This window comes from Monodon monoceros, unplaced genomic scaffold, assembly GCF_005190385.1.
Source record: "Monodon monoceros isolate NGI ecotype Baffin Bay Population unplaced genomic scaffold, NGI_Narwhal_1 Super_Scaffold_21, whole genome shotgun sequence".
In the NCBI taxonomy this organism is placed as follows: Eukaryota; Metazoa; Chordata; class Mammalia; order Artiodactyla; family Monodontidae; genus Monodon; species Monodon monoceros.
The window spans coordinates 55,782,200-55,802,320 of NW_021703778.1; the positions used below are offsets into that span (position 1 = coordinate 55,782,200).

General features: G+C 38.7%; 1 protein-coding gene across 4 annotated transcripts in view; it reads left to right on the forward strand.

Moving 5' to 3' along the window:
- TMOD3 (tropomodulin 3) overlaps positions 1–20,121 on the forward strand; it is an 88,608-nt gene that overhangs the window by 33,814 nt on the left and 34,673 nt on the right. For 3 of the 4 annotated variants that reach the window (XM_029236954.1, XM_029236957.1, XM_029236955.1), the window contains exons 2-3: positions 4,515–4,705; positions 9,547–9,703. In XM_029236954.1, coding sequence (XP_029092787.1) covers positions 4,580–4,705; positions 9,547–9,703 — 283 coding nt within the window. In that variant the 5' untranslated portion in view covers positions 4,515–4,579. Of the gene's footprint in view, positions 1–1,104; positions 1,722–4,514; positions 4,706–9,546; positions 9,704–20,121 lie in introns of those variants that run through there. The other variant, XM_029236956.1, reaches the window with a different exon arrangement.

A 20,121-nucleotide genomic window follows, 5' to 3' on the forward strand; every position in this document is an offset into this window, starting at 1 on the left:
CATCTGCCTGAAAGTTTACCTAACTTATCTGGCAAAACTAACTTTTGCTTATATACAACCTTTAGGAAAAAAAAAAAAGATTGAGAATATTATGCTTTAAAAAATCTATTCCTGTGCTGTGTAGATTATGAAGTGTATTTTTATGAAATGTATTTTACATTAGCTTGGAGATTAAAAAAAGTTCTTGTAGACCCAGTGTAGATTTAAGATAACTTTTCTAGCACACTGGTTGAAACCATTCAGAATTTGTTCCCCTTCCAAGATACAGATGGCAGAGGACAAGCAAGAGAGGACATGTTATCCATGGGACAGAAAGCAGAGCAAAGCACGGCTTCCAGAGCTTCCCTTCTTAAGGAGTTCTGAGCTTCTCTTGCTAATACTCGGCACAGTGTCAGCACACAGATAATCCTCAGTAAAGGATGAGAGTTGAGAGAGAAGGTACAATCAAGTTAGAGACTCTGAGCATGTGAACACTTGTGGTGAGTTTTGAGCAGCATTAAATAGGATGAGCAGCAGTTGTTTGCTTTTTACTGAAGCAGAATTGAAGCTTCTGGGAAACTCTGGTATAGTACCTGGAAGTTCTTGGCAAGATTTCATAATCCGAACTTGAAGGAAATGCCTTTCCATTGCTTTGAAAAGGAAAAAAACAAGCCAAAGAAGTAAATTCCTTAAATAATTAAATGAAAATAATTAAATGATATGTTTCCCCCGGAAACACCTTAAGAAACTAATGAGTTAAAAGAAAATGGAAGAGATTTTTAACATATAACTGACAAGATTAGTATCCAGAATATAGTAAAGAGCATCTATTTTTTTTTTTTAAAGATAACACAATATAAAAATGGGCAAAGAGGGCTTCCCTGGTGGCACAATGGTTAAGAATCCGCTTGCCAGTGCAGGGGACACAGGATCGACCCCTGGACCGGGAAGATCCCACATGCCGCAGAGCAACGAGCCCATGCGCCAGAACTACTGAGCCTGCGCTCTAGAGCCTGGGAGCCACAGCTACTGAGCCCTCCTGCCACAACTACCGAAGCTCATGTGCCTGGAGCCTGTGCTCTGCAACAAGAGAAGCCACTGCAATGAGAAGACCGCGCACCGCAACAAAGAATAGCCCCCCACTCGCTGCAATGAAGACCCGATGCAGCCAAAAATAAATAAACTAAATAAATTTATTAAAAAAAAAAACGGACAAAGATTCTTCACAGACTAAGGAACACCACTATGTCTAAGTGACTAAGGCCAAGAACGTATGAAAAGATACTCAACCTCATCATAACTCAGCAAAATGCAAATTAAAACCACAATGAAATATCATTTCACATCCACCAGAATGGGCAAAAAAACCCCACAACAACTGATAATATCGACAATCAGCAAGGATGAGCAACATGAAATTGTCATGCATTGAATCTTCTAGGAATGTGAATTGGTACAACCACTTTGAAAACAGTTTGACGTTACCTAGTAAACTTGAGTAATAACATACCCTTTTCCCAGCAATTCCATTCCTAGGTTTGGACAACTTGGAGAAACTCTTGCACATGTATACCAGGAAATAGGTAACAGCAGAAAAGTAGAGAAGGAAAGACTACAAGTAATTCAGATGTTCATTTATATAACAGTATATGATATAGAAATGAAAATGAAAGAAGTTCAGCTCTAAGCATGAACTCAGAGCAATGCTGAGTGTAAAAACCAAGTCACAGGATACATACTGTGTGAGTCCATATATATATATATATATATATATATATATGTGCAAAAAATAGCAAAACTAAAACTGTTTAAAGATATGTACATTTAAGGTAAAACTGTAAAGAAAGTAAGGGAATGATTAATTCAGAATTCAGTACAATGGCTGCTTCTTTGGGGGGAAGAGATGCAACTGGAAAGGGGAACGTGAGAGTACAAAGTAATGTTTTCTTTCTGAGGCTGGGTGGTGTGTTCATGGTGTTCATTTTATTGATCTTTAAGCAATACTATAAACATGCTTTGTGTGACAGATTTTACTTTGGAATAAGGAGCCATCTCTTGGAGTAACCTGTTTAGTCACTCTAAGGAATGTCATGTTCCAAACCTATAGACCCTGGGTGGCATATAACATTGCCTTTGCCCCTAACACCTCATTCCTATCATATTGCCAATTATAATACCTTATTAGTAGGATGACCGTTGAATTTATGGCCCAAACTGGAACACTTGAGAGTAAAGTGAGGGGATGCTCAAAATAATATGTATTTCTTTGAAATGTTTACAAGAAGTTGGTTTTATTCTATGTTACAAACCTCAAAAATAAATTATATTAAACTACATTAAAAACTTTTTGGATTGATTGTCCAAACATTAAAAAATAGTGAAAACTAACTAATTACTCATGGTACCTATTCATGTACTTTTATCAGTTTCTTACCCTTATCTGTCTCAAATAGCATATCATTGGTATTTTAATAAAGGGAGTATTTTTTCAAAATGTTCTATTTATTTTTTCTCCTAAAATTGCCTGCCACCTTCTTTATTTTATTTTATTTTTTTTTAAGTGAATTATTTATGTATGTATGTATGTATGTATGTTTGCATTGGGTCCTCATTTTTGTGCACGGACTTTCTCTAGTTGTGGCAAGTGGGGGCTACTCTTCATCGCAGTGCACGGGCTTCTCATTGCGGTGGCTTCTCTTGTTGTGGAGCACGGGTTCTAGGCGCGTGGGCCTCAGTAGTTGTGGCGCATGGGCTCAGTAGTTGTGGCTCACGGGCTTAGTTGCTCAGTGGCATGTGGGATCTTCCTGGACCAGGGCTCGAACCTGTGTTCCCTGGATTGGAAGGCATATTCTTAACCACTGCACCACCAGGGAAGTCCTGTGCCACCTTCTTTAAAATTGCATTTTACGGTTAATATATTTGAAAGTGCTGGTACCTTCTATTGAATCGTCTCCTCAGAGTGTATTATTTTTAATTGAGAAAATTCACTCTCAGGATACTTGGTAAGCTTCTTGTCTTAAAGTTGGAAATACAAAGGATGTTTACCAAACTTAGTAATGACAACAATGATAATTATGTGTTCCAAAAAGCGAAAAAAATCCAGGGTAACTGCTCAACCAATGAAGTGCCAGTAGAACAGGTGTAAGCCAGACCTGTCTTGGGCAATTACACAAAATGCCTGCAATTTAACATCTGCATAAGCACAGCTCTGTTAATTTGCTTGTTATTGGTCCCAGATGCTTGCTAGCTGACAGACCCCTGTGGTGAACCTTCCTGTCTTCATAGGAGATGAAAACACATAAAAGGGTCCATAAAATGTTACTAGTTTGAGGAGGAAAATGTATTAGTTAAAATATTAAGTTGGGAAAACTTGGGAGAAGGGAGTAGAAAGTATATCCAAACTTTGAAGTACTGGGCGTTTTACAGCCAAGAAAAATTTAGCCAAATCAGGAAGTCTAAGGATTATTTCTTATTCACATAGGAACATTTTATGAGGCAAATGATCTACATATATGGCTAGAATTTATGGAAATACTTCATTTTTACTTCACGCTTTTTGCAGTACTTATTTTAAGTATTTTTTTTTCCTATAGAATAGTCCTGCTATATCTGGAAAGATGCTGCTTTTTGAGTCACTTCATAGCTGTTTGGAAGGGATGAACATGGTGAGGAAATGGTGAAGATCCTTTCCTACCACCAGACCCTCCTGACCAATCTTGCCAGTCAGTGGATGACATATCCCAGCATGGTTTTGAGTATTTTGCTGAAACCTTTTCAGAATGCTATGTTTTTTTCCTTTAAAAATGCCTTTTCCTAATAAGAATGCTAGTATGTATTGGTTAGAATACATCGAATATTTCATATTTAAAAAATAATCAGTGCACTTTCTTCAGAATTTTCTTTTATTTCAACTTGTAACCTAGATTACTCTGCCAAATAAATGTATTGTTTTCATAATGCAACAAAATATAAATTAGAAGAAAAAATGCAAAAAAAAGTTTTAAATGAACCTTTTCAAAATATGTTTTTACCAATGGCCATTCCTCCCATGGAGAGTATATCCATATCTCCCCTATATTAATATTGAGTCAGAAAATAATGTTCTAAGCAATTTACAGGAAAACAAGCATGCCTCAAACACACTGTGCTTAAACAAAGTATTCTGGTACTGGTAGCAATCATTTGAAAGCAATTGATGGAAAAAATTATATTTTGGTACATATTATAAGTTCTTCCCCCCTAAAACTCAGTTATCAGGAATCTAAATTCTGTCAAGTAGCTGTTTAATGGATTTCAATTTTATTCTCTCCTCCCCCTTTTTTTTCCCAGTGTGGCTTTTTGTTTTTGTTTGGTTGCTTTTTGTCAACAAAAGACAAAAGATAAAGACATTGAATGATTCATAGGCAAGGGTAGCGTGTGATACGTAGTCAAAGTATATATGACACATGGAAATTACATTTCATTTAACCTAAAATAGATCTAACTAGGTGGGGATGACTTAATATTTTAAATGTTTTTGTTTCTTCTCTCCATAGCTTTAAGAAAAAAAATAAGTCACTTCTGTCTGTACTGAATAGCAAAAATTAAGTGACTGCAAACCATGGCACTATCGTTCCGGAAGGACTTAGAGAAGTACAGGGACGTTGATGAAGATGAACTCCTTGGGAATCTATCAGAAATAGAACTGAAACAACTGGAAACTGTGCTGGATGATCTTGACCCTGAGGTAGGTGCTAGGCAATAAAGAGAAATGAAATAATTTTTCAAACCCTTTGATAGTAAGTAGCTGCCTTTGAACAGTTAGCTTTTCCATGACTTTTCCCTGACACTGCCGTCCCCCTCCTCCTCTTTATCCAAATGAGCTTCTGGCCTCCTTTCCACTACCCCCACTTCTGCCTGGTATCTCTAATGACACGACTGTTCTAAACTATTTTCTCCAACATTTTTATTTTCAAACGTCTCCTGGAATTTTCTTCCCTTTAAGGAGTCTTTCCTCTGGGGGGGGAGAATGTTTTTTGGTAAAATGCAGCAGATGACGAGCTCTTTGGCAGACGCCAGCCGCTGTGCCTCTTCAGGGCTTCTGTACCGGGATGGCTGCAGTGTGGAGAGTGTCTCTGGAGGGTCCTTCATGACCTTGAATCTAATTATTACCTTTCGGAAAGATGCTGACCACATTGGATCAAAGTTCCTAGTTATTGGTAGAATAGATCTAAGCAGACTCTGGGCAATACTGCAATCCACGTAGAGCAGACCTGAATATATGTATATATGTTTTATTTTGCAAAATGGCTGTTGCTGACCTTATGCATTACATAAGGCTAAGGTGGAGACCCTTGACCCTGGAATTGTTAACCCCTGGTATGTCTGGAGCGGTGGTTGTGGCAGGGCGTGTGCGGCTGGGAGGCAGTGAGGGGAGAACACTAAGGTTGTGGCTCCTTGATCTGAAGGTAATGGCTATTTGCTAGGCTGCTTTTCTTTACCACATTTTATTATGACAAGACATTGACTTAAAAAAAAAAAGACATTGACTTTTAGTGCCTTTTAAGGACTGTGGTAAGAGTTTGTTTTATGAAAGTGTTCTTGTCACTACCACACATTTATTTCCTGCTAGAAGGTTTTCTAATTTATATTGAGAATTACACTCCTTTTCTCAGCATTACTTTAGCACTTGGGTAATGTGTCAATACCACTGATCAAATCCCTTAACCATGACGGTTACTATAAGGAAGATTTTTCAGTGCACCTAAGTCTGTGGGGTAACTCAGAATAACAGTGCTGTTTTGCATGTCACAGCAGTATCTGCTCCAGGCAATTCAGCCTATCAGACCTATTTGAATCAAATGGTAGGAGCATAAGAGTTCATCTGGTCCAGGGTTACTCAGCCCTGGCGCTGTTGACATTTGGGGCTGGATAATTCTTTGCTGTGGGGCTGCCCTGTACATTGTAGGGTGTTTTGCAGCATCCCTGGCCTCTACTCACAACATACTAATAGAATACCCTCCTGATTTAAAATGTACCTGGGATTTTGTTTTAATCGGGTCTGGTGAGATACCATACATGGAAAGTTCCTTGAAAGAAGAGTTTATTACTTTCAGTTCCCAACGGCAGGAAGTGCACCAAGCCACGCAGGGCCACATGGGGGAGCAGCTGGGTTGGTCAGGAGGTAGGAGTGAGGTGCAAGTGTGGCCCAGAACTTTTCTTGTGGTTTCCAAGGGAAGGAATAGGTGAGGCAGGGTGGGCAGATTTGAGCAAGTTTAGAATTGGATAGTTTGAGTAATTTCAGTGGCTCTGGGCTACAGGAGTGGTCTCTAGTTGTCCAGTTCCTGGCCCTGGGCAGTTTAGGTCAGGGGAAGTATTGGCTTGGTGTCTGAAAGATGAAAGAGGTGGTCGGGGGTGTGGGCTCTGGATTGTCTGGTTTTCATATGAGAGGCACATGGCAGGGGCTTGGGGGGAGTTGTTTGCTATCCCTAGGAATTAGTTAGCCCTGGGAGGGGCAGTCTTTCCAGGATTAGCAAGGCCCCCAAGATGTCAAAGCATCATAAAATACAGAAAATTTAAAAAGTGATTAATATGCCCTCCCCCCAACTGTGACAATCAAAAATGTTTCCGGGTATTGCCAATTGTCCCCTGGGGGATGAAAACACCCCCGGTTGAGAAACACTGATCTAGCGCTTGCCCTCTGTTTCACAGATGGAAAACAAAAGTTAGGTGGCTTGCCTCAGTTATTACAATTAGGGAAAGAACTGAGACTAGATCCTTTACTACCTGGTTGATCCCTGGCCGAGTCTAGTGGTCTTTCTGTTAAACTACAGTGAGTCCCCTTTAACTCGTGCTTTATACTGTAGGTCTAAAAGCTGATGGCTTATTATTTTCTTATTTGGAAATCCATGGCCTGCTTCCTGTATGGGGAGGCTTGGGTTCTAACTTCTGGATGTATTTTGCAGACTCCCCAACCCTAGTTGTAACTTCCCCAACCTCAGATACTGTTAGTTGAGACTAGAAGAACAGTGATGTTTACTGACAGCTTGCCGCTCGTTGGGTGAAGTTTTTGGAAAGTGTTTCAGTAAAGGACCGGGGGAGACAAGAGGTCCGGGGTAGCAGCAGCTACTTCAACCAGAGGAACACACTGTACCTTCCAAAGTCTCAGAAGGTAGATAAGAGAAGAGCAGATGAAGTTTGTATATGGTGCTATTTTGTTATGTTTTGGAGGGCTATTTTACTTTCCTTACTCTGCATTCAATATATTTATTTGCTAACTTAACTGTGTTTTCTCAAAACTTCTGTCTCAAAAAGACAGCCAGCCAGCCTGCCTAGGCAAAAGGTATTTTTTCGTTTCTAAGACTGGGAATAAATTATTACAACAAAATTCCACTGCAAGGGAGAAGCATGTAATTTTCAGTGGCAGTCATTTTAATGAGATTTTTTATCTATTTGTTAAGTAATTATGATCCATTAACTTTCTTGATTAAAGTGTGCTTCTAATAAAGCTTAGCTCATAGCCTCCAAAGCCAGTTAGCTCTCATTTATTTTGTGGTCAAAGACTGTTTTTAAGGGCCAGGATTCCAGCTAACATATCATTTAAAACCTGTATGTTTGACATGGGCTTGAACAGGCAGGTGGTATAATGCAACTCCATTGCTACCACCATGAAGTAGCGGTATGTATACATGTGCCTTATTGATGGTGAAGGAAAGTAACTTATATTAATTTGCCTTAACGAGCATTTTTCTTTTAAAGTATTCTCAAATCTTTATTCAATAAGTATTGGGGTGGGGGGCAACCTGTAGATCTCAGGTACTATGCGAGGCTTAGGGATATGAGAGTGATCAAAACAAATGTGGTCTTTGCCCTCCTGATGTATAGTCTGGTAGGAGTGTGAGGAATTAGACATTAATCAAATAATCGTGCCATATATAAGAGCATATAATGGGAGGTCAGGAAAAGCTTTCCCTGGGGGAATGGAGCTGCAGTCTGAAAAATGAGTTGCAGAAAAGGATGGACAGAGCATTCCAGGGAAAGAAGTATATGGCAAGTACAAGGGAAGAACAAGGGCTGATGTGGTTAGAGTGGGAGGGCGCGTGAGATGAGGCTAGGATAACCTTAGGGGGTGGGAGTGAAGGTTGAAGAGTATATCAGCAACTGATCCAGGGAGACCAGTTGGGAGGCTAATGTAATAGTCCATCCCAGCTTGGATCATAGTGTAGACCAAAGTAATGGTATTGGAGATGGAGAAAAGTTAGACAGTTTTTTAGGAAGTAAAAATGGATAGGACTTGATGGTTTGTTGAGAATAGATTCTTCATGTAAAAGTCTTGTCTTGATTTCAAAGTCTGAGGGTAGAAATCTTGTGTTTCTTTTTTATATTCCTATAGACAATTTTGTGTTGTAGAAACATTTTTGGTGAATGGTTAGGAAAAACCTCTTTTGTATTTCATCTTGATAGGTGAGCTTTCTGTGTTATGCATACAGCATTACATGAGGAAAACACAAAGGCGAATTTTATGAAAATTATTGTGGATTTCAGCAAATGGCCAAAGTTGAAGTGCCATATTTTCTAGTTATAAAATGAGTATTTCTTATTATCATTATCCATATAAGATCCCTCTTTGTAATGAAAAATGATCTTATAACACCTAGGAGATTCAGCATCCTTGCCAATATTGTGAGGTGTTGTAGAACAGAGTTGGCCCTTTTGTGTAACTTTTCTGGCCGCCTCCCATTTTCAAAGCAAAGAATACTTGGGAATTGTGAGACAAGGTAGTATCACGATACTCTTCGGTTTTTGACAAGCAAAAAGATGCAGCTCACATTGTTTAGTCACCGCTTGTTATTCCTGGGCTTAGTGAAAATACAGAGTAGGGACTAAAAGAGACAACTTTAGTCCATTGCCTCTCACCCCTCCCCCACTCTCAGTTACTCCATGCACTCAAAAAGGCTGTACCCAGGTGGAACCTAGGGATATAACTCTTGCCGTGAGAATCTCTGAGTGTCTTGAGTAGCAGTGACAGTGGTTGCTGCAGATACGTCCTAGTGCTGATATATACACACATACGTACACACAGAAATTGAACCTTTGCATTTAAACACAAACAAGTAAACATTAATATCCTGATACCCTACTGTATGATATACATGTTTTTCTTCTGAGAAAGTCTTTATGATGAAATAGCAGACATTATGAAGGACTATGATGTATATAGTCATTTAACATTCTTTTGCAGTGGAATTATTTTCTATGTATACATATATGCTGAGCTGTTATTAAGCATTACAAACTATTTTTCATTACTGTCCCAGGATACTTAAAAAGTAAAGGGTGGTTCCTGCTAGTAGAATACTTTCTGAAGAAAAGGTGAATGTGCCTATTTTAATAATAATGTAAGTGAATTCTACCTAATTTTAAAAAACTTTGGAACACTTTTATGTTGCTGCCCTAAAACCCTGTAATGAAGTCTTTAATGCCTACATCCCATTCTAGTCTATAAATCTTTCTTAGATGGTAACATCTGGACGTATATAGCATTATGATTCTTGCTGGTCATAATGGCTGATTCATTCTCTTTGGCAGAATGCCCTTCTGCCTGCCGGGTTCCGGCAGAAGAACCAGACATCAAAGTCTGCCACAGGGCCATTTGATAGAGAACACCTCCTTTCATATCTGGAGAAGGAAGCTTTGGAGCATAAGGACAGGGAAGACTATGTGCCTTACACTGGAGAAAAAAAAGGTAAGCACAGAATTTTGAAGTCATTATTTGACAGCACTTGATTTTTCTTCTTACAGATAGGACTGGAGAAAATATTTTTAAAGGTGCATCATTGATAGCCTCAAAGATATGATACTGTTGACTTTAAAAATTATTAGGGGACTTCCCTGGTGGTGCAGTGTTAAGAATCCTCCTGCCAACGCAGGGGACATGGGTTCGAGCCCTGGTCTGGGAAGATCCCACACGCTGCGGAGCAACTAAGCCCGTGTGCCACAACTACTGAGCCTGCACTTTAGAACCCACGAACCAGAGCTACTGAAGCCCGCATGCCTAGAGCCCGTGCTCCACAACAAGAGAAGCCACTGCAATGAGAAGCCCATGTACTGCGGCGAAGAGTAGCCCCCACTCGCCACAACTAGAGAAAGCAAGTGCACAGCAACGAAGGCCCAACACAGCCAAAAATAAATAAATAAATAAAATAAAATAATTATTAGGTAATTTGGGCAGTTCCTTTACATTCACCTACTTGGCCAATAAGTTCCTTGTTAATGATTTGTTAGTGAGGTTTTATTACACAGTGATTTTTAGTTCTCTTTAGAATTCTTTAGTTCTCAACTGTAACAAATATTAAAAGTGTACTAAGGTAAAATTTTAAATGCACTACTGTATTACAAAATGCAGTGATGTCAAAGTGCCACTCAATTTAACTTCTGTCTTTAAAGTGGAATGCCATAAAAAAATTCAGGACATATTTTCAAAGACTCTTACCCTACAGCCTTCCTTATTAATTCAGTGATTCATAACCATTATAATTATAATTGTCAGTGCTTCATAATCATTACTTTCAGGAAATTCTTCTGGTCCAAGTCCTTCCCATTGCAGATTTTTTTAAAAAAATTTATTTTATTTATTTATTTATTTTTGGCTGTGTTGTGTCTTCATTGCTGTACTCAGGCTTTCTCTAGTTGCGGCGAACGGGGGCTGCTCTTCGTTGCGGTGCGCGGGCTTCTCATTGCGGTGGCTTCTCTTGTTGCAGAGCACGGGCTCTAGGTGTGTGGGCTTCAGTAGTTGTGGCACATGGGCTCAATAGTTGTGGTTTGCAGGCTCTAGAGCGCAGGCTCAGTAGTTGTGGCAGACGGGCTTAGTTGCTCCGCAGCATGTGGGATCTTCCCGGACCAGGGATCGAACCCATGTCCCCTGCTTTGGCAGGTGGATTATTAACCACTGTGCCACCAGGGAAGCCCCCCGTTGCAGATTTTGACCTTAGCTAGCCTCAGTGGAGAAGGATTACAGCTATAATTTTAAAAGCTGTCTATATAATAACATTTAACATGAAGTAGGTTAAATTTCTCAGCTTTCAGTACAGGTTGGCCTAAGAAGCCAGATTCTGCTTGCACTCCTATTTAAAATGCTGTGCGTGGAACACTGGGGAATGGTGGCAGCAGTAGAGTTGATCTTCAGCTCTTCCAGGCACTGGTTTTACATCTGAATCCTTAGTAGCCCAGGTGGAGAGAATGGTTAGAGCATAGTGCTTTCTCCTAGTAAGGCTTTAGCTTTTTATTTGGGAAGGAAGCCCTTTTGGCCACAACTCTGTTACATGGCTATCCCTTAGCTGCAGGGGAAGGTGGAAAATTCGTTTTAGTATTCCCACCTCTGTAATAGACGAAGATTGTGAATGACTTTTGAGTAGGTATTCCACAAGGTCTGCCCATGCCTTTTCAAAATTATCATCCCCAACCCCTCTGCTCTTTTTATCAACCCCACTTCCCCTTATCTCTAGTTGAGAATCACTACCGTAGATACTTGTATTAGGGTTCTCCAGAGAAATAGAACCAAAAGGGTGTGTGTGTGTGTGTGTGTGTGTGTGTGTGTGTGTGTGTAGAGAGAGACAGATTTATTTATTCATTCATTCATTTGTTCATTCATTCCTTTTTGTAAAAATTGAGGTATAGTTGATGTACAGTTTATAAGTTTCAGGTATACAACACAGTGATTCACATTTTAAAGGTTATACTTCATTTAGTTATTATAAAATATTAGCTATATTCCCTGTGCTGTACAGTATATCCTTGTACCCTATTTATTTATTTATTTTTAAATATGTATTTATTTAGGCTGTGCCGGGTCTTAGTTGCGGCACACAGGATCTTTAGTTACAGCATGTGGACTCTTAGTTGCGGCATGCATGCGGGATCTAGTTCCCCGACCAGGGATCAAACCCAGGCCCCTTGAATTGGGAGCTCGGGGTCTTACCCACTGGACCACCAGGGAAGTCCCTATCCTATTTATTTTATACATAGTGGTTTGTACCTCTTAATACCCTATCCCTATTTTGCCCCCACTCCCTTTCTTCCCCCCCGGTAACCACTATTTTGTTTTCTATATCTGTGAGTCTATTTCTTTTTTGTTGTATTCACCAGTTTGTTTTATTTTTTAGATTCCACATATAAGTGATAACATGCAGTATTTGTCTTTCTCTGTCTGACTTATTTCACTAAGCATAATACCATCCAAGTCCGTCCATGTTGTTGCAAATGGCAAAATTTCATTCTTTTTAATGGCTGAGTACTATTCCATTGTACATACATACCACATCTTCTTTATCCGTTCATCTGTTGTTGGACACTTAGGTTGCTTCCATATCTTGGCTATTGTAAATAATGCTGCCATGAACATTGGGTTCATGTACCTTTTTGAATTAGCATTTTTGTTTTCTTCAGATGTATACACAGGACTGGAATTGCTGGATCATATGGTAGTTCTATTTTTAGATTTTTGAGGAACCTCCATACTGTTCTTTACAGTGGCTGCACCAATTTACATTCCCACCAAGGGTTCCCTTTTCTCCACGTCCTCACCAACTTTTGTTATTTGTGGGTTTTTTTGATGATAGCTGTTCTGACAGGTGTGAGGTGATATCTCATTGTGGTTTTAATTTGCATTTCTCTGGTGATTATGACGTTGAGCACCTTTTTATGTGCCTCTTGGCTGTCTTTTTGTCTTGGAAAAATATCTCTTTAGGTCTTCTGCCCATTTTTTAATCAGGTTGTTTGTTTGTTTGATGTTGTGTTTTATAAGCTGTTTATATATTTTGGGTATTAACCACTTATCAGTCATATCATTTGCAAGTATTTCTTCCCATTCAGTATATTGTCTTGGTTTCCTTTGCTGTGCAAAAAGCTTTTAAATTTAATTACATCCAGTTTGTTTATTTTTGCTTTTCTTTTGCCTTAGGCGACAGATCCAAAAAAATACTAAGATTTATGTCAAGGAGTGTTCTGCCTATGTTTTCTTCTAGGAGTTTTATGGTTTCAGGTCTTACATTTAGGTCTTTAGTCCATTTTGAGTTTATTTTTGTATATGGTGTTAGAGAATGTTCTAATTTCATTCTTTTACATGTAGCTGTCCAGTTTTCCCAGCACCACTTATTGAAGAGACTGTCTTTTCTCTATTGTATATTCTTGCCCCCTTTGTCATAGATAAGTTGACCATAGGTGCATGGGTTTATTTATGGGCCCTCAGGCCAAGTCTTAAAAGCCATGTTACAGTATTGTAGACATGAAGAAGGGCAAGTTTACCTTCAACAATTGGAGAACTTTGGTTGCAGAGCTCTGTTTTGAAATACAGCTAAAAGACGGCTCTTGGCTTCTTAAAGCCACCCTGGAGCTCATCCTTAAATTGGTTGGCCTTGGTTATTCGTAGTCACTAATATGCCTTCCTTTCTTTGGGTCTCATCCCCAAGATTTTGATCACATTCCAGAAGATCCTCAGAATAATTCATGTACATCGTATTAGCATACCTTCCAATCAAGCTAAATGTGAATCCCCTTCTTAGCTCTGAGAATTCAGAAGCTTGTTTTTTTAAGCTGCCTCTCCAGTGACCCTTTACCTGAACACCTGGGTTGAGTACCAGGTTTCTCACTTAATGGCTTATTTCACAGGAGATAAACTTTCAGATGGAGGATGCCTTCCCAGACAGAAGAGTTTCTCCTGGTTCTTCTTAAAACAGTTTGCAAACCTGTTAAGAAATAAAAGCATTTTACTTTTTTGGTGTGCTCAGACTAGTTAGAATCTGTAAAATGTGCTATTGTTCTCTAAACTAAATCATTTTTCATACTAAGATGACTGGTTTCAGAGTTCAGTCCCCAATGGCAGTATTAGTTTTCTGTACCAGGGAATGTTATAGCGATTCACTCAGCTCCTTGAACTCCTTCCAAGTTATATGCCAGAATCTCATAGGGATCTCTCATTGTAAATTATTTTTAAAGATGACTACTCAATTCTCTTTTAAAAGAAAAATTGGGAACCACTAAAAGGAATAGTTATCCAACTACTTTCTTATATTCTGAGACTAAATGATGATTAATTATACTTGTTATTTTTTAACTTAAAGACACACTCTTTCTGGAACTAAAATTATACAGAACTGGTATGACAAAAGGGAATACCCATAAAACTGAAAATTGGACATTTCATGAGTTTTCTTTTTGACCATGAACAAAAACTACACACTCATGCCAAATTTCATCTTTCTAGATCATCTCTGACTGCCTCGAAAAGGCCTAAGAACTCTTGAGGGTTGTTATATAGAGATATATTAGTAATTTCATTTTGTGATTTGTGAAATGGTTGTTTATAATTGTACATTTTACAGAATTAAAAGCATATGTCAACATCTGAGAAGGAGGAATTCATCCTAATTAGGTGAAATTCAAGGCATTATGTCTTCGATGCATTTTGGGAACATTTTGTCCTACAGTAATAAATGTTCTCCTTTTAATAACTGTAATTTTTTTGACAGCAAAAAAGAAGGTATTAGGCAGCTAATAAGGCACAGCTGACAAAAGATATATTAAGGATTGTTTTTAAGTGCATTGTTTACAGTAGAATCCACAATATACATCTGTTAAGTTCATCTAAATCTAACAAGCTCATGGTAGGAATGGTATCATGGTATCAAGTAATCTTTGTAGAGATTAATGGAAATGTCTTTGCTATGAGCCTACTATGTTCAAAATGTTGAGAAACTAAGTGTTTAAGAAAATTAAAACAATGACATAATTGCAATATAATGTTTCTTTTGCTTGAAGATATAATATTAAAATGTTGGGAAGCTTTTTACCTCTTTCCCCTTGAAATGTTGCAGAAGATGTAACTGAGGCATAGACCAAGGGTGAAGGAGAGTATTTATCCAGCTCTTTCTCATTCCTGAGAATGGTGAAAATGCAGAGTTCTGACTGGTTATTATTTCTCATCATATTTTTACATATCTTGAATATTCTGTCTCCAGGATAGATAAGGCTCAGAGCCTTGCCATGGATTTGACACTTAGAGAAATAATTGGGCCCAGTTTTTAATACTTCTTACTGACTCTCATTTTGCTTTGCTTTGCCACGAGTCTTCCTCCCCACGTCTAAGATCACACTTTACCCTTACCTAGCCTAAGACTTTTTTTTCCCTCATTGTCCCTTATTTCATAGACTAGAGCCTGCTGCACCTTGTACACTCTCTCCTGTGCACCACCAAAGAACCCCTCCCTTCGAGCCACTGACACTCCTAGGTTGGACTCCTCCCCTCCTTGAAGAGCATGCCTGTGCTCCCAGTTGGCCCTTGGGGTACAGCCACCTATTCTTTCTGGTGGTTTCCCTTCCTCTCCTGGATAAAGGAATGCCCTTGGGTTTTCTTCCCAAGAACCTCCTATGCCCTGCTCTGCTTACTAAAGGTGAATTTAACCAGATTGCCTTAAACTAAGGGTTCTCATATACTTTCTAGATTATTTATTCACAGTTCCCTTAGCCTTCCAGAAAACTTACTATAGTCACTCTTCTGAAAGATGCTTCCCTCATCTTTCTGAGTAAATGATTTCTTTTTGGAGGAAAGGCAGACTTGATTCCTTAAACCAGAAGGATCATAGTTATAAACGGCCTAAATCAGCAGGATTATGTAACTGCGAGTGTGCAGTTGGTTTCCACTAAATTCAAGATAAAGACTGGCTCTATTTTTGTACTCAAATTTCATAAATTCTAAATGTCCTTTATATACCTGTAAAAAGTGGTCTTATCAGGCACTGATATGTAGACTGGGCTGTTTAAATTAGTCATGCAGATGCAGGCATCTCCTTTGGAGACTAGACACTGCATCTTTTGAATGATTCACTCCTTTGGGGTGGGGAGTTAGCCTGATGGATTGTTCATGTTTTATGGGAAACTTTCCCTGTAGAAACATACCCACTCTGGATATTCCTTTCCCTCCAACATGTCTGTATATAATTTGCATACCACAGAATTTTGATTTTAATTGTTCCACAACCATACACTGTGAGGCTCTGTTTTTAGGTTTTTTATTTTTTAATAGATTTTTATTGGAGTATAATTGCCTCACAATACCGTGATAGTTTCTGTTGCACAACAAAGCAAATCAGCCATATGCATACACATGTCCCCATATCCCCTCCCTCACGAGCCTCCCTCCCATCCTCCCTATCCCATCCCTCTAGGTCATTGCAAAGCACCGAACTGATCTCCCATGCTTTGCTGCTGCTTCCCACCAGCCAACTATTTTACATTCGGTAGTGTATATATGTTGATGCTACTCTCACTTTGCCCCAGCTTTGCCCTCCCACCCCATGTCATCAAGTCCATTCTCGATATCTACCTCTTTATTCCTGCCCAGCAACTAGGTTCATCAGTACCTTTTTTTTTTTAGATTCCATATATATGTGTTAGCATACGGTATTTGTTTTTCTCTTTCTGACTTAACTTCACTCTGTATGACAGACTCTAGGTCCATCCACCTCACTACTAATAACTCAGTTTCGTTTCTTTTTACGGCTGAGGAATATTCCATTGTATATATGTGCCACATCTTCTTTATCCATTCATCTGTCGATGGACATTTAGGTTGGTTCCATGTCCTGGCTATTGTAAATAGTGCTGCAGTGAACATTGTAGTGCATATCTCTTTTTGAATTATGGTTCTCTCAGCGTGTACGCCCAGTAATGGGATTACTGGGTCATATGGTAGTTCTATTTTTAGTTTTTTAAGGAACCTCCATACTACCTTCCATAGTGGTTGTATCAATTTACATTCCCACCAACAGTGTAGGAGGGTTCCCTTTTCACTACACCCTTTCCAGCGTTTATTGTTTCTAGCTTTTTTGATAATGGCCACTCTGACTGGCGTGAGGTGATACCTCATTGTAGTTTTGATTTGCATTTCTCTAATTATTAGTGATGTTGAGCATCTTTTCATGTTCCTCTTGGCCATCTGTATGTCTTCCTTGGTAAAATGTCTATTAAGGTCTTCTGCCCATTTTTTTTTTTTTTTTTTTTTTTTTTGCGGTACGCGGGCCTCTCACTGTTGTGGCCTCTCCCTGTTGTGGCCTCTCCCGTTGCGGAGCACAGGCTCCGGACGCGCAGGCTCAGCGGCCATGGCTCACGGGCCCAGCTGTTCCGCGGCATGTGGGATCCTCCCGGAGCGGGGCGCGAACCCGTGTCCCCTGCATCCGCAGGCAGACTCTCAACCACTGCGCCACCAGGGAAGCCCCCCTTCTGCCCATTTTTAAACTGGATTGTTTGTTTATTTGACATTGAGCTCCATGAGCTGTTTGTATATTTTGGAGATTAATCCTTTGTCTGTTGTTTCATTTGCAAATATTTTCTCCCATTCTGAGGGTTGTCTTTTTGTTTTGTTTATGGTTTTCTTTGCTGTGCAAAAGCTTTTAAGTTTCATTAGGTCCCATTTGTTTATTTTTGTTTTTATTTCCGTTACTCTGGGAGGTGGGTCTAAAAAGATCTTGCTGTGGTTTATGTCAAAGAGTGTTTTTCCTATGTTTTTTTCCTCTAAGAGTTTTATAGTGTCTGGTCTTATATTTAAGTCTTTAATCCATTTGGAGTTTATTTTTGTGTATGGTGTTAGGTAGTGTTCTAATTTCATTCTTTTACATGTAGCTGTCCAGTTTTCCCAGCACCACTTATTGAAGAGGCTGTGTTTTCTCCATTGTATGTTCTTGCCTCCTTTGTCATAAATTAGGTGCCCATATGTGTGTGGGTTTATCTCTGGGCATTCTATCCTGTACCACTGATCTATCTTTCTGTTTTTGTGCCAGTACCATACTGTCTTGATTACTGTAGCTTTGTGGTATAGTTTGAAGTTTGGGAGCCAGATTCCTCCAACTCCGTTTTTCTTTCTCAAGTTTGCTTTAGCTATTCAGGGTCTTTTGTATTTCCATACGAATTGTAAGATTTTTTGTTCTACTTCTGTGAAGAATGCCATTGGTAGTTTGATAGGGATTGCATTGAATCTGTATATTGTAGTATAGTCATTTTCACAATATTGATTCTTCCAATCCAAGAACATGGTATATTTCTCCATCTGTTTATGTCATCTTTGATTTCTTTCATCAGTGTTTTATAGTTTTCCGAGTAGAAGTCTTTCGCCTCCTTAGGCAGGTTTATTCCTAGGTATTTCATTCTTTTTGTTGCAGTGGTAAATGGGAGTGTTTCCTTAATTTCTCTTTCTGATTTTTCGTTGTTGGTGTATAGGAATGCCAGAGATTTCTGTGCATTAATTTTGTATCCTGCAACTTTACCAAATTCATTGATTAGTTCTAGTAGTTTTCTGGTGGCATCTTTAGGATCTTCTATGTATAACATCATGTCACCGGCAAACAGTGGCAGTCTTACTTCTTCTTTTCCAATTTGTATTCCTTTTATTTCTTTTTCTTTTCTGATTGCCATGGCTAAGACTTCCAAAACTATGTTGAATAATAGTGGCGAGTGTGGACATCCTTATCTTGTTCCTAATCCTAGTGGAAATGCTTTCAGTTTTTCACCATTGAGAATGATGCTTGCTGTTGGTTTGTCATATATGGCCTTTATTTTGTTGAGGTAGTTTCCCTCTAAGCCCACTTTCTGGAGAGTTTTTATCATAAATGGGTGTTGAATTTTGTCGAAACCTTTTTCTGCAACTACTGAGATGATCATATGGTTTTTATTCCTTAATTTGTTAATGTGGTGTATCACATTGATTGATTTGCATATATCGAAGAATCCTTGCATTCCTGGGATAAATCCCTCTTGATCATGGTGTATGATCCTTTTAATGTGCTTTTGGATTCTGTTTACTAGTATTTTGTTCAGGATTTTTGCATCTATGGTCATCATTGATACTGGTCTATAATTTTCTTTTTTGTGTGATATCTTTTTCTGGTTTTGGTATCAGGGTGATGTTGGCTTTGTAGGATGAATTTGGGAGTGTTTCTCCCTCTGCAGTTTTTTGGAAGAGTTTGAGAAGGATGGGTGTTAGCTCTTCTCTAAATGTTTGATAGAATTCGCCAGTGAAGCCATCTGGTCCTGGACTTTTGTTTGTTGGAAGATTTTTAATCACAGTTTCAATATCAATACTTGTGATAGGTCTGTTTATATTTTCTAATTCTTCCTGGTTCAGTGTTGGAAAATTGTACCTTTCCAAGAATTTGTCCATTTCTTCGTTGTCCATTTTATTGGCATATAGTTGTTTGTAGTAGTCTCTTATAATCCTTTGTATTTCTGCAGTGTCAGTTGTGATTTCTCCTTTTTCATTTCTAATTTTATTGATTTGCATCCTCTCCCTTTTTTCTTGATGTGTCTGGCTTAGGGTTTATCAATTTTGTTTATCATCTCAAAGAACCAGCTGTTAGTTTTATTGATCTTTGCTATTGTTTTCTTCATTTCTATTTCATTTATTTCTGCTCTGATCTTTATGATTTCTTTCCTTCTACTGACTTTGGGTTTTCTTTGTTCTTCTTTCTCTGGTTGTTTTAAGTGTAGGGTTAGATTGTTTATTTGAGATTTTTCTTGTTTCTTGAGGTGAGATTGAATTGCTATAAACTTTCCTCTTAGAACTGCTTTTGCTGCGTCCCATACGGTTTGGGTTGCTGTGTTTTTGTTGTCATTTGTTTCTATGTATTTTTTAATTGCTTCTTTGATGTCTTCAGTGATCTCTTGGTTATTTAGTAGCGCACTGTTTAGCATCCACGTATCTGTGTTTTTTTACAGTCTTTTTCCTGTAATTGATTTCCAGTCTCATAGCATCGTGGTCAGAAAAGATCCTTGCTACGATTTCAGTTTTCTTAAATTTTCTGATGCTTGATTTATGACCCAAGATGTGATCTGTCCTGGAGAATGTTCCATGTGCAGTTGAGAAGAAAGTGTGTTCTGCCACTTTTGGGTGGAATGTTCTATAAATATTAATTAGATCTATCTGGTCTTTTGTGTCATTTAAAGCTTGTGTTTCCTTATTTATTTTCTGTTTGGATGATCTGTCCATTGGTGTAAGTGGGGTGTTAAAGTCCCCTACCATTATTGCGTTCCTGTCGATTTCTCCTTTCATGGTTGTTAGCATTTGCCTTATGTATTGAGGTGCTCCTATGTTGGGTGCATAAACATTTATAATTGTTA